Source organism: Pongo abelii, chromosome 15 (genome assembly GCF_028885655.2).
Source record: "Pongo abelii isolate AG06213 chromosome 15, NHGRI_mPonAbe1-v2.0_pri, whole genome shotgun sequence".
Lineage (NCBI taxonomy): Eukaryota > Metazoa > Chordata > Mammalia > Primates > Hominidae > Pongo > Pongo abelii.
The window spans coordinates 94,542,068-94,557,483 of NC_072000.2; the positions used below are offsets into that span (position 1 = coordinate 94,542,068).

The 15,416-nt window shown below is 44.5% G+C and overlaps 1 protein-coding gene across 1 annotated transcript; it reads left to right on the forward strand.

The window, feature by feature from the left end:
* Positions 1 to 12,569: 12,569 nt before the first annotated feature.
* Positions 12,570 to 14,581, forward strand: KCNK13 (potassium two pore domain channel subfamily K member 13). The gene has a single exon (XM_009249393.4). It carries the CDS (start codon positions 12,578 to 12,580, stop codon positions 13,460 to 13,462), a length of 885 nt encoding a protein of 294 aa, XP_009247668.3. The 5' UTR covers positions 12,570 to 12,577; the 3' UTR covers positions 13,463 to 14,581.
* The last annotated feature ends 835 nt before the right edge of the window (positions 14,582 to 15,416 follow it).

Sequence of the window (15,416 nt, forward strand, 5' to 3'; positions counted from 1 at the left end):
CTTCCAGGTCACAGGTAGGTGAGAGACAAATGGTAACATTCTTTTGAGTTTCTGATTAGCCTTTCCAAAGGGAAGCAATCAGATATGCATCTATCTCAGTGAGCAGAGGGGTGACCTTGAATAGAATGAGAGGCAGGTTTGCCCTGAGCAGTTCCCAGCTTGACTTTTCCCTTTAGCTTAGTGATTTGGGGGGGGGGCCCCAAGATTTATTTTCCTTTCACATGATGAACACAAACATGGAGCAATGTGAAATTTCACAGAGACAAAACTAAGTTCTGTCTACTGGCATCATTCTGTCTTGCAGAACTCAGCGGGCAGTGTTCTTGATGGGAAAAGATTGACTTTAAAAAGTTATAAAAGGGGCCAGGTGTGGTGGCTCACACGTGTAATCCCACCGCTTTGGGAGGCCAAGGTGGGCAGATCACCTGAGGTCAGGAGTTCCAGACCAGCCTGGTCAATATGGTGAAACCCTGTCTCTACTAAAAATACAAAAATTAGCCGGGTGTGGTGGCAGGTGCCTGTAATCCCAGCTACATGGGAGGTTGAGGCAGGAGAATTGTTTGAACCTGGGAGGTGGAGGTTGCAGTAAGCCAAGATAGTACCTCTGCACTCTATCCTGAGTGACGGAGCCAGATTCTATCTCAAAAAAAAAAAAAAAGTTATAGAAGGGCTTGGAAAAAGATTTTGAGTCACCAGCTTGTACCCTTGCCTTAGATTTATAGGTGTACAGGGGTTCCTCGAGTGTGAGGTGACTGAAATTGTTAATTTCCTACAGAACATTTAAGCGTTTGGTGCACAACTATAGCTTTCGAATATAGGATCCAAACCCTGGCTTGTCAAATTTAAATCCTGATACAGTGTTAACATGAGCATGTTCTGGTGTTATTGTATTGTCTGGAGTGGTAACTTAACCATAAAACACTTCAGTGTAAAGTGTTACACTGGTGTTATTGTATTGTTCTGGTGTTATTATATGAGTGGTCACTTACCATAAAACACTTCAGCAAAAAGTGTTATAAGTGTGTGGGTTTGCATAAGTTCACTTCAATTTATACCTGAGAGGCAGTTGGCCATGCAAGTGTCTATTTTGGAATCCGTTCTAAAGAGGTTACTATTAAGCACGATCAACATTGTCATCAGAATCTGCACCACAGAGTGAATTGGCTAGGGTAAAAAAATGTAACTAACCTGCACATTGTGCACATGTACCCTAAAACTTAAAGTATAATAATAATAAAACAAATAAATAAATAAAAATAAATAAATAAATAATAAAAATAAAAGAAAAAAGAAAAGTTAGAAATAATTTTCAGTCAGAGAAATGAGTGTTGTGAAAGACAAAAGGCTGGCCAAGCAGATTGTGTGAAACCCACTGCCCTTGCATGAATGAGGCAGTAAATTCACCCAGCAAACCTGCCCCCTTCCAAGCCTCACTCATTGAAGCCTAGAGCTTCAGTGTTTCTATGTCACCTAGAAATCAATAATAAACAAGAGAAATGGCCAAAATAAGTGAGCAGGTGCTAAAGAGAATATCCAAATGACTGTGAAACCTATGAAAAGATGTTCAACTTGATTAGACATGAAGGAAATGCGGATGAAAACCACTATGTATCCACCAGAATAGTTACAATGAATATCAGCAAGAATATGAAGAATATACTGGGTGTGGTGGCTCATGCCTGTAGTCCCAGCTACTTGCGAGGCTGAGGCAGTAGGGTCACCTGAGCCCAGGAGTTTGAGGCTGCAATGAGCTATGATTGCATCACTGCACTCCAGCCTGCGTGATGGAGTGAGACCCCACCTCTAAAAATTCAAAAAGAATATGAAGAATATGAACTGAAGCTCCAACTTTGATGAGGGGAGGGTAAATTTGTACATCCACTTTGCTGAACATATTCATATCATGTGAGTCATCAGTTGCATTCATAAGTGTATGTATCCAAGAGAAATGTGTACATATGGTCACCAAAATTGTTATTGAACTGAACTGGGGTCCACTTGCCTGGTGCAGTAAGGCCAGATCTTCACACCAGGGTTTGAAATGGGGAGAAAGGAGGGTGTTTGTTGGCAGGGCACTAAACAAGGAGAATCAGGCAGCTCAGGCTCAAGATCCAAACTTCCCAATGGCTTGCAAGCAAGGGAAAATTTCAGGAAAGTAGAGGTTACAAGCAGAATTGTAAGTCAATACATGAAGATTATACATTGGTTTGGCCTAAAAGGGCAGGATATCTTGAAGCAGGGGCTTACAGATCATAGGTAGTGTATTAGTCCGTTTTCACACTGCTATAAATAAACACCTGAGACTGGATAATTTATAAAGAAAAGAGGTTTAATTGACTCACAGTTCTGCATGGCTGAGAAGGCCTCAGGAAACTTACAATCATGGCAGAAGGGGAAGCAGGCACGTCTTACATGGCAGCAGGCAAGAGAAAGTGCAAAGAGGGAAGAGCCGCTTATAAAACCATCAGATCTCGGCCAGGTGCAGTTGCTCATGCCTGTAATCCCAGCACTTTGGGAGGCCGAGGTGGGCGGATCACAAGGTCAGGAGATGGAGACCATCCTGGCTAACATGGTGAAACCCTGTCTCTACTAAAAAAATACAAAAAAAATTAGCCAGGCATGGTGGCAGGCACCTGTAGTCCCAGCTACTCAGGAGGCTGAGGCAGGAGAATGGCGTGAACCCGGGAGGTGGAGCTTGCAGTGAGCCGAGATCGTGCCACTGCACTCCAGCCTGGGCAACAAGAGCAAGACTCTGTCTGAAAGACAATAATAAATAAATAAAACCATCATATCTCATGAGAACTCCCTCACTATCGTGAGAACAGCATGGAGGAAACTGCCTCCATGATCCAGTCACCTCCCACCAGGTCCCTCCTTTGACACGTGGGGATTATAATACGAGGTGACATTTGGGTGGGGACACAGAGCCAAACCATATCACGTAGATTCAAAGATTTTCCGATTTCCAATTGCTTAAGGAAAAGAAGCTTTATTTAAAAATTGGGGGTCAGGCCGGGCATGGTGGCTCACACCTGTAATCCCAACAGTTTGGGAGGCCAAGGCTGGCAGATAGTGCTTAAGCCCAGAAGTTTGAGACCAGTGTGGGCAATATAGTGAGACCTCACCTCTACAAAAAATCCAAAAATTGGTTTTGTTTGGTATTGTAAACCGATAGTCCCAGCTACGTAGGAGGCTGAGGCAAGAGGATTGCTTGAGCCTAGGAGGTTGAGGCTGCAGTGAGCCGTGATCACACCATTGCACTCCAGCCTGGGTGACAGAGCAAGACCCTGTTTCAAAAAAATTAAATAAATAAATAAATAAATAATAAATAAAATAAAATAAAAATTTGGGGTCAGCAGAGAAGAATGTTAGCTCTGGCTAATGGGCATAACTTCCTCCAGGATGCTCAGGGAGAACTTTAGAACAAAGGATAGCACTCAGAGTTCAGTCCTCAGCTCCCCCGTATCTGAGATGTACATGACAGTGGATCCATTTGGTGGGGGACCAGGTTTCTGAAAAACAACTCAGAGACATATATTAAGATGTTATTTTTAGTTTCTATAGGGAACCAAAAACCTTGTGACTTTAGCTTCCTTAGCTATTGTTTTAAGCTACCACTACCTTCTTGGTCATCAAGTTGCTCATTTACTTCTCAGGGGTACCTAGGTACCTGGAATTTCCCCTGAAGGAACTCAAGATTTTCCTTTATTTCCATGTTTGTGGGTTTGGGAGTGGGCCAGCAGGCTCCTAAGAGGGGTCCCTACTTCATCTCAAAAAGACATGTACAAAAAAGTTTGTGGAAACATTATTCTTATAGCCCAATTTGGGAAGCAGCCAAATATTTATCAACAGTAGAATGCTCTATTCCTCCTACCCCTGCCCTCAATTGGAGGCTGTTCCTTAAAAATCAAACAGGTTCAGCAGCCTGCTTGATTTGCAAGTTGAACCTCCATTAAATTCCACATCCCTTGCAGGCCTTCTCTTGAAGCCCCTTTAAGTCCCTCACACCTAATTTTCAATGGAAAATGGAGCAGAGAACTGAAGAAGAGGAGGAAGATAGAGGGAAAGAGGTGCATGTTGAAAACACTGAAAGTCCCAGACAGAAGATATTTCATTATCCATCGCTATGTGGCAAACCTCCCCAAGTGAGTGGTTTGACCAACCATGGATATTTCTCACAATTCTGTGAATTTCCTGAACTTAGCTGGCAGTTCTTTGGCTCAACTCACTGTCAACTGCTGACTCTCATGACTGCATACAGCTGTAGCCTTGGCTGGATTTTACTCAGTACCTGGCACTAGGAATCTAGTCATCTAGGAATGGCTGGGCCTGTCTCTCCAGCTGAGTGGTCACCCTTCTTACATGGTGTCTAGGGGATCCAGAGAGAGGAAGCTGAAGTTCCTAAGCTTCTGACAGCCTAAGCCTGGAACTAGTACAGCATCGCTCCCACTATATTCTGCTGGTCAGAGCAAGTCTCAGGGTCATCCAAGATTCGAGGAGAGAGGAAACAGGCTTCATCTCTTAATGGGAAAAACAGCAAATGCTTACAAGGATGGGAGAAATTTGTTTGAAATCATCTTTGGAAACTATGTACCACAAGCAACAAGAGGAGAGGAGAGAAGTCTACATTGCAGACATGGGATCTGAATTCAGCCAAGCCTCCACAACCTGTGAAGATTGCCTGGCTTATTGATGCCTCAGTTTCCCCACCAGTAACTTGAAAAGCTTGGACTAGAATGTCATGAAGTCTGTCCAGCTTTGAGAGTTGTGGTTCCATAATCCACATAAATACAGTGGGCCCAGTGAGGACTCAGGGCCTCCTGCTGATCTTCTAAGTCTTCCATCATTGAACCCACTTCCCATCCCCCACCTCACCCTCAAGAATAATCCACAGGAGTCCGTTCTTGCCTCCTTTCTTCATCCCAGTTGAAATTGGAGGGGCTTTTTACCAAAAAAAAAAGGTCTGCCAATTCTTTTGTAGTTTCATCCCACATGAGAAGGCTTAAACTGTTAGCATCAAAAAGGTTGTGGGAAAGTATATGCAAGTCAAGCTTTGGTTCCTTGGAGTATTGAGAAGAATGAATCAAGAGGTATGCTGCAGGTGTCTGCAACTTGAGAAAACCTGCTGAGAAACATATTTTTCTCAGTTTAAAAATAATGAAAGAGGCCTGGCTCAGTGGCTCACGCCTGTAGTCCCAGCACTTTGGGAGGCCGAGGCAGGTGGATCATGAGGTCAAGAGATCAAGACCATCCTGGCCAACATGGTGAAACCCTGTCTCTACTAAAAATACAAAAATTAGCTTGGCATGGTGACATGCGCCTGTAGTCCCAGCTACTCGGGAGGATGAGGCAGAAGAATCACTTGAACCCAGGAGGCGGAGGTTGCAGTGAGCCAAGATCACGCCACCACACTCCAGCCTGGCAACAGAGCAAGACTCCGTCTCAAAAAAATAAATAAATAAATAAATAAATACAAGAATTAACCAGGTGTGGTGATGCAACCTGTAATCCCAGCTACTTGGGAGGCTGAGGCAGGAGAATCGCCTGAACCTGGGAGGCGGAGGTTGCCATGAGCTGAAATCACACAACTGCACTCCAGCCTGAGTAGCAGAGTGAGATCCTATCTCAAAAAAAAAAAAAAAAAAGCAGTAATGAAAGAGGCTGGTCTGAAGGTAGTGAGTTATTTCAATTGATTGTTCACAGTTACAGATAGCACTCTTTGTTCTACTCCTTCCCCCATTCTCACTACGGCACTTGGCTAGTCTTAAAAAAAAAAAAGTAATGAAAGATAAAACATCAGAAAATAATTAAATCATTCGTGTTATCATCACCTCGAAATAACCTGATTGAAAATTTTGTGTATTTTTCTTTTTTTTTTCCCCCTTTTCTATGTATGTCTGTGGCAGACATTGTCAGTTCTGGGGTCCATCTCTTCACCCAAGGGAATCTGATGAATCCTGACCAGAGGAATCTTTCCTCTTATAGATAATTGGTTTTCAGAGTGGGCATGTAACTTGGGCTGGTCAGTGGTATATAATGGCAATTTTGCCAGAGGATTTCTGGAAAGGATACACAAAGTAGGAAACCATTTTTCTGACTCTGGACACTGGTGTGTGAGGTAGTGGTTCCTGTAGCTGTTGGTATGAAGGGAGCCAGCTGACATGGTGATGGGGCTAGAGCTGGGAAGGAGTCGGTCTTAATTCATGCATCATATTCTAAAGCCACCATATTAACCAACCCTGGAGCTGCCCTCTCTCTCAATTTCATGTTCTAGGAGCTAGCCCCTGCATGTTTAAGCCACCTCTATTTATGATTTGCTGTTCCTGGCAGCCAAAAGCATTTTAATTGCTGCAGTACATAGCTACATAAATATATTTTACAAAGTTTATTCCTTCATCCAACAAATATTTAATGAGGATGCCCCATATGTCAGGCGTGACTCATGCTGCAGACACACTGCAGACACACAAAGTTGCTCTGCTTTTTTCCACTTAACATTTTCACCAGTCATTGAGAACTCTTTAGATATACAATTTTAATGGCTACTTGATTTAGTCACTTCCCCATTATCTGATATTTAGGTTGCTGAGGATTTTCATTATTAAAAGTAAAGACATGGTGAACATCCATGTGCATAATTGGTCACATTAGTCATAATTTGGGAGATACATTCCTAAAAGCAAAAAAAAAAAAAAAAAAAAAGATAAAAAGGATACCCTGATGTGATTATTATTATTATTTTTTTTTTTTTGAGATGGAGTTTCGCTCTTGTTGCCCAGGCTGGAGTGCAATGGCACAATCTCATCTCACCGCAAACTCCGCCTCCCGGGTTCAAGTGATTCTCCTGCCTCAGCCTCTGGAGTAGCTGGGATTACAGGCATGCGCCACCACCCCGGCTAATTTTGTATTTTTAGTAGAGGAGGGGTTTCTTCATGTTGGTCAGGCTGGTCTTGAACTCCCAACCTCAGATGATCCGCCTTCCTTAGCCTCCCAAAGTGCTGGGATTACAAGTGTGAGCCACTGCACCCGGCCTGATGTGATTATTATGCATTGTATGCCTGTCTCAAAATATCTCATGATACACCTACTCTGTACCCATAAAAATGAAAAATAAAAATAAATATATAAATAAAAACAGAAAGAAAGTGTCTGACACATATTCCCAAATTGCTTTCCAGACAGTTTATACCAATTTTTATGTCCTCGTGTAGCATTTGAGAGTTGTCTCTGCATATAAGAACACTCTTGAAATACACAATGCTTTCTTCTACCCTCAAGTATTTCTAGAAAAAAAAACCTGATTAAAGTCTACAGGACACAACAAATCAAGGGCATACCAAATGAGAGGGGAGATTGTTAATGAATGAAAGAGGCTGAAGAGCTCTGCTAAATGTGGGTGCAGCCTGTTGGATCCTGATTCATACAAATCATCCATAAAAAGATAATTTTGAGAAACCTGAATATGGACTGGGTATTATTTGATATTAAGGAATTAGTATTAATGTTATTAGGTATGGTAATGGCACATAAAGGCCTTGGCAGTTAAAGATGTGTCTTTATTAATCAAAGAAATGGTATGTTATCTGGGATTAACTTTACAACGCACCAGCAAATAAAGAGGATGGGGTGGGGTGGGATGGGAGAAGCATGGTTGACAGAATGTTGATAATTTGGAAAACAGGAGTTTATTATACTTTCTGCTCTGCCTTTGTGCCTGTTTGAAAAATAACATAATACAAAGGTTTTACTTTTTTTTTTTAACCTTAATTGAATTTTGAAAAAAAAAATATATAGTTGACAGCATATACATAAAAGGCTGGGAGATTATGGGCCTGCTCTTCATGGGCTCAGTGAAGTGTTCTGTGGGGGTGGACTGGGACCTTGGCAGTCCCTGGTAGCTTTATTCCTAGCCCCAAGGACAGCAGAGTGCCTGGGTTTGGTCCCAGAATCTGCCCTAGAAATTACAAGCACATGAACAGAGGTCTGAAATGATTTAAGGGAACTAGACAAAATCAGCTGTGAGTTTCATTGACCTCCAAGCCAACCTCATTTGCCGTTGGTTCTCGATCCACTCATCAGCTCCCAGACTCAGGGGCTGAACACCAATCAGATATCTGACTTCAGGCTTGAAGCACAGGAATATATTACGTATTGAAAAGTACCACCTGTGACTGTCAGTTTCATCTGTATCCCTACAAAATATGGGCAGACTGGAATGCATGGGGCATAACAGGTTTTTAAACTGATGTAATTATATAATTTGTTGGAAGAGACATATATACATTCAGAAATATATGTTTTATATGTTTTAGTACATGAAAATTTTAAGGTTTCAGCTTGTGATGCCAGCCAACCCCCCCTCCCCGGCCCCCACCCCGGTTTTGGTACCAGGTTTGGCAGCCACTGCGGTCTGGGTGTCTGTATAAAGCATTGAACTATGGACACTTGGCTAATTTCCTTCCCTCCATTCTGCTCCTGGCTTGTACCCTTGACAGTGATGACAGTGAGCTACACTCAGCCTAGTCAGGTGGAAAAAAGCACAGGCCTGGGAGACAAGACGATCTAGGTTCTGATTCTGGTTTTATTACTTTAGGCAAACCACTCAGCTTCTGTAGTCTTTTTCTCATTTGTCAAATGCAACTAGTAGACTAATAATACCCAGCTCCCCAGTGTGGGTGTGAGGAGTTGCTGACAAGCACACAGCCTGGCAGAGGAAAGGCCTTTGATAATAATCCCTGAGCCCTTTTCCTCTACCAAAAAAGGACCCTGAGGGTTATTATTCACCATCTGAGCCATCTTCAACTCTCAGCATTATGGGGCTCAAAAAAGGGGAGGGTTTCTATGGAAAAGCCTGCATTATTAGCTTACTTCCACACTTTTCAGCGCTGACAGTAGTAAAACCACCTCTCACACCTCCAACTGCAGACATGAGGAAGCTGTCTCCCTTTGCTTCCATAAATACCACCATTTGTACCATTTTCTGTTATTTTTGCTGATAGGAGAGATGGCAGTCATCCATCAAACAGTAGATAACCAAAAATCATGATTATCCCTCCCTTAACAAAATTGAGTATGTTAAAACCAAAAAAATAAGATAGAATCTAGAAATGTTAAATCTCTGGAACATGTCACTAGAAACCTCATTCACTAGAAAAATCAGCTCATCAAGTGTGTCTGCTGGCATCAGCACTTCACTGTCTGTGCCTGTGTCTCTCATCCCAAAGTGAGGCTGCATTTGGGCCCCTAAACCCAGATAACTCCATGGTGCTTCTGTGTTGGCCCTTGACTCATTGTGGCTTGATTTTTTTTTTTTTTTCCAGACAGGGTCTCACTCTGTCACCAGGCTGGAGTGCAGTGGCGCGATCTCGGCTCACTGCAACCTCCACCTCCCAGGTTCAAGTGATTCTCCTGCCACAGCCTCCCAAGTAGCTGGGATTACAGGCGCATGCCACCACGCCCAGCTAATTTTTGTATTTTTAGTAGAGACAGGGTTTCACCAGGTTGGCCAGGATAGTCTCAATCTCCTGACCTCATGATCCGCCCACCTCAGCCTCCCAAACTGCTGGGATTACAGGCATGAGACACCATGCCCAGCCCACTGTGGCTTGTTTTGTGGATAGTTTATCTCAGCCTTGGATGCTGGGGTCAAGGACTATGTCTGTGTCATCTTCTTTGGCTGTCAGTCCACATGGGCCGCTATAACAAAATACTGAAGACTGGGAGGTTTATCCACAATAGAGGTTTATTTTTCATGATTCTAAAGACTGGGAGGTCCAAGATCAAGGCATCAGCAGGTTGAGTATCCTGTGAGAGCCCTGCTTCCTCATACATGGCACCTTCTTGTGTCCTCCCACGGAGGAAGGAATGGATGAATCACCTCTTTTATAAGAGCACTAATCCCATTCATGAGAGCACCACACTCACAACACACTCACCTCCCCCAAAGACGCCACCTCCTAATACCATCACCTTATGGGTGATGGATCTCAACATATGAATTTGCGGGGCACATAAACACTCAGACCATAGCAGTGGCCCAGACATGTAGTGAGGGCCTTGAACTTAACAGGTGCTCAGTAAATTATTGCTATCACTGTGGCTGGGAGCAAATCTATAGCAACTCCTGTTGCTCAGCTTTCTGAGAGTAGAATGACTGAATCACCTCTAAAACAGGTGAGGATGACCTGAGAATGTTCTTTTCTAGTTGTCTGAAAGGACCATCCCCCAGCCCACACATCTCTCTTCATGTTTCTGAACCTTCCCTATTTTCATTGACTTCATCCAGCTTCTAGAATAAATGGCCCCAGATAAATGTGTCCCCCTTTTTCTGCCTGTTTGCTGCATCCAGTTCCCTGTGTTTAGTAACTACAGCAGCAATACTCTCTGGTCTTGCAGCTTTGGGGTCTACATTGAGCCTCCACTGCCAAGAATTGCTGAGGGACTTTGATTTTGAAGAGTTCCCAGAGAAGAGATGATGGTCTGATTTTCTGTCTAGGATGAAGGGCCCTAAGTAATTCTCAATGGAACTATTCCCTGTCCCTCGATCTTCCCTTCCCAAATCATCCTGGCAATTCCATTCCATCCCATCTAGCTCAAAAGCTACACTTGGTATCTTCCTCTAGTTTCCTGACTACATGCTGTTAATTTCTTACCCAAATGCAGCTCCTTGTGTGCTGAGACAGGAAAATTGTATTTAATTCTGAATGGTAATAGAGTATGCACACCCAGATGTTTGGGAAAGGTGGCCCCTTGGCTTGACTTGAGCAGACCAGCAGGTCATAACCCCAAAAGCCCACACATTTCAAGGTCTGGTCTGAACACTTCCAGGGTGCACTGGGAGGCAGCCGTTGACCGAGCTGTAGCAACAAGGAACTATATCAGCTTGGTGACAAGTGGGGTATTATCAGGAGGGAGGATCATGAGAGAGCTCTTGTGATCCAAACGATGGGACCCAAGTTAGAAATTTGAACTTGAAAATAAGGAAAAACTGGGCTGGGTATGGTGGCTTATGCCCGTAATCCCAGTGCTTTGGGAGGCTGAGGCAGGTGGATCACTTAAGACCAGGAGTTCGAGGCCAGCCCAGGCAACAAGACAAGACCCTCATCTCTACAAAAAATTAAAAATTAGCCAGGCACGGTGTGCACAGCTGCAGTCCCAGCTACTTGGGAGGCTGAGGCAGGAGGATCACTTGAATCTGGTAGTTTGAGGCTGCAGTGAGGTGTGATCGCACCACGGCATTCCAGCCTGTGAGACAGAGAGCAAGATCCCATCTCTTAAAAAAAAAAAAAAAAGAGAGAGAGAGCGCTTTTATGGTTTGATTTTAATAAGAAACTGACTCAGGCAGGCATGCTCAGTATTCTTTTTATTTTTTAATGGTGTTTGTAGTCAGAGTGACTCTGATGCCAACCCCTCCACCTATCAGCCTTCTCATGTTTACTGAATCATTTGCTTGGAAAGAACCCTCATCCCTCTGATGAGAGTGGGCTGACCCTCATTGCCCCTTCATGAGAAATCCTGAGTGTATCACTGCTCTCTTTTCTATTTCTGTTTTTCTTAGTAACATCCATTGTTCTACAATATGCATTCTTAGCAGTATGCCTGTGTGCACAGGTAGAAAGGTCAGGAGGGTGGAAATGTGAACAGTTAGAGGCAAAGGCAAAACAGACGTTTTATAGTTTATCAACGTATAGCATCCAGTACTTCTGTTGTTATTCCAAAAGCATGAAGTGTGTGTTTGAAGAATTTTGTTTAAAAGATGGATAGATCTTGAGCAAATTTCTCATTTCTATGTATGCTAGAAATGCCCGTAATCCCAGTGCTTTGGGAGGCTGCTGTTTCTCTGCCTGGAACATCCCGACTTCCCCATCCCACCACCACCACACACATTCACCCTTCTTGCCTGCCTAACTCCTCTTTAGCTTTCAGGTCTCCCTGCTTCATCTTTTCTAAACCCCACTTCTTAGATGGGTTACCCTCTTAGGAGTTCCCATAGAATCCTGTACTCCCTCTAGCACCACACTTACCACACAATATCATAATCACCTTACTGGACTAGGGCTCCATGAGGGCAGGGACCAGACCTGTCTTTTCCACAGTTCTATCCCCAGGTCAATAACTGTTTGTAGAATAAATGAATTCTGATGAGTCTGTATAAGCCTTTTCTTTGTATGAGTCTTTGCTTCTCTCTCTAAACATGCTCTGTTGAGTATGGTTGTTCAGGTTGTGGACTATACAAGGATATCTAGCAGAGAAGGGAAGGGAGGCTGAAATCCAGCCCACATTCTTATCACCAAGCCATTTTTGGCTGGCTGTGTCCACTATGAGGATGAGGTGCTATTCTCCTGATTTGCACAATAGCACCACACGGGCTTTCAGCAGCCTAGCTCTGAACAACACTTAGTGTCTTCGAAAGCAGGTAAGAATTCTCCTGCTCATTCCTAGAAAGACTAGGGCTGAGTGATTTTATGAAACTCTCTCTTTAGGTCCTTTGCCAGCCATCAAAGCCAAGACCCAGACCCCATTCACAGCAAAGATTTCTCTTACTCTTCTCTCATTTTTCTCTCCTGCAGGGTTTGGGATGACAACTCCAGCGACAGTAGGAGGAAAAATCTTTCTGATCTTTTACGGCCTTGTTGGGTGTTCCAGCACCATCTTGTTCTTCAACCTCTTCCTGGAACGCCTGATCACCATCATCGCCTACATCATGAAGTCGTGCCACCAGCGGCAGCTCCGGAGACGAGGGGCCCTGCCCCAGGAGAGCCTGAAGGATGCAGGGCAGTACGAGGTGGACAGCCTGGCCGGCTGGAAGCCCTCTGTGTACTATGTCATGCTGATCCTATGCACGGCCTCTGTCCTCATCTCCTGCTGCGCCTCAGCCATGTACACCCCCATTGAAGGCTGGAGCTACTTTGACTCACTCTACTTTTGTTTCGTGGCTTTCAGCACCATTGGCTTTGGGGACCTGGTCAGCAGCCAGAACGCCCACTATGAGAGCCAAGGCCTCTATCGCTTTGCCAACTTCGTCTTCATCCTCATGGGTGTCTGCTGCATCTACTCCCTGTTCAATGTCATCTCTATCCTCATCAAACAGTCCTTGAACTGGATCCTGAGGAAAATGGACAGCGGGTGCTGCCCGCAATGCCAGAGAGGACTCTTGCAATCACGCAGGAATGTGGTGATGCCAGGCAGTGTCCGGAACCGCTGCAACATCTCCATAGAGACAGACGGAGTGGCAGAAAGTGACACGGATGGGCGCCGGCTCTCAGGGGAGATGATCTCCATGAAGGATTTGCTGGCAGCCAACAAGGCCTCGTTGGCCATCCTGCAGAAGCAACTGTCTGAGATGGCCAACGGCTGCCCCCACCAGACCAGCACACTGGCCCGGGACAATGAATTCTCAGGGGGGGTGGGAGCCTTTGCAATCATGAACAACAGGTTGGCAGAGACCAGCGGGGACAGGTAGAAGCCAGGAGTGGATGCTGGGCAGACGCCAGAGTAGAATGGAGGATGATTGCCACTCAGGGGACGAGCTCAGCCCCGCGCCTTGGCTCTGTTCCTTCTGGGAGCTGTTCCTGGGAGCCTCCACAAGCATCTTTAGAAATCTGATCTCGGCTCCAACCAACAGCCACCTTCCAGGGATGGGGGGCCTGAAGCCTCAATGCTTGTCTCCTGATCCTTATTCTTTAAGTCTAAATTCAGTCTTTTCAAAACAAATCACAAAAGCAGCATTAGACATTGCCTTGTTTCTTTAATCTTGTTTGAGAGCTTTAGGTGCCTGGGGAGATAGGTTTTACTTAAGCCTTGATTTCCTGAAGCTCTCTCTGTTCCTTATTTGGGAACAAAAATTGTGAAGACTCATCTTTCCCTAGAACTCTGAATGGATGAATTTTTAAAAGCAGGGAGAATGTTTGGGGATGTATCTGGGCTTTCTTTTTGCCAGGCTTCCTTCAAAGCAGATCTGCCAGTGGTGTCTGCATAGGGAAAATGTCTGTTGTACTCTTTATACCTGTTTCTGTTTTTTGTTGTCCCTTTCTTTTTATTTTTAAGGCCTTAATGCCTGGCTGTGGCGTCTGTGAGACCTCAATGTAATAAGAAAATTAAATTCAGCTTCAGGCCTTTAAACAGCAAGATGGTGGTGTAGGGGTGTGGGAGGGGGAGAGACTCACTGTTGTAACTGAAGAACATAGCTTAACATTTTCCCTTTGAATGGTCACACAGACCATTTCATTTTTACCAGGGCTTGGGGGCCCAATACAAAGATGATGACTATTTATTAAAACGGAAAATTTAATAAATCCTCATTTTATTAACTAAGATTCCATGAGTGCTCATTGTGGCCAGTGGAGGACAAGCACCTAATTAAACAGGCATTTATTGGACTCAGAGAAAAAGGAAATGGGAAATTGACCTTCACGGATATGAGCGTCATTTTGGTGTCTTGACTGGAGAAACATTCTAGGCCAGATAATGAAATCCGGCTTTTTTTGGTTTGATGCATTTCCTTTGTGCCTTCTGAGACTGTAACGAGTCTAGTTTTATAACCTCCCAACTAGATTAATCATCCACACTAGGAACAAAGGCTGTTGACCTTCATATACACAGAAGAATGCATTTGGGGGGATGACAGCAGCATTCAAAAATGATAGCTGTTGTTTTTCTAAGGTAAGAGTGGTGCACACACAGCCCTTTCAGAATTGATGAGGAAAGGCCGGGCGCAGTGGCTCACACCTTTAATCCCAGCACTTTGGGAGGCCGAGGCAGGCAGATCACCTGAGGTCAGGAGTTCGAGACCAGCCTGGCCAACATGGTGAAACCCTGCCTCTACTAAAAATCCAGAAATTAGCCAGGTATGGTGGCATGTGCCTGTAATCCCAGCTACTCAGGAGGCTGAGGCAAGAGAATCACTTGAACCTGGAAGGTGGAGGCTTCAGTGAGCCAAGATCACGCCACTGCACTCCAATCTGGGCAACAGAGTGAGACTCTTCTCAAGAAATGATGAGGAAAGAGGGCCACCGTAAAGAAGACAAAGCTGAAAACCTATGTCTCGTGAAACTGAAATGTTGAGCAGAGAACATGAGAGCTGGTGGAGGACCCCTTAGAAACCATCTCATCCAGCCTCCTTGTTTTTGACACCAAGAAACAGACACAAGGGTTGTCCCTTGTCCGAGGCCTTGGGGTGGATAGTGTACAGCTAGGGAAGGAACCTAGGGCTCCTGATGGTGAAGTCCAGGCTCTTGTCCCCTACTCCACACAACCTTGCCCCCTTCCTCAACAGGTCCCTCTTCAGGCTCAGTTGCCTTTCCTTCCAGCTCGCAAACCCAGATATTTTCTTTACCAGAAGTGCCTGATAGAAGTTCGACAAGCAGCAACACCCGGCTTTGAATTTAGTGCTGCATGGCTCCAAAGTCAGAGATCTT

What these genes read in the sequence shown, in the direction of transcription:
- KCNK13 (XM_009249393.4), top strand. Translation starts at nt 12,578, where the DNA reads ATGACAACTCCAGCGACAGTAGGAGGAAAAATCTTTCTGATCTTTTAC.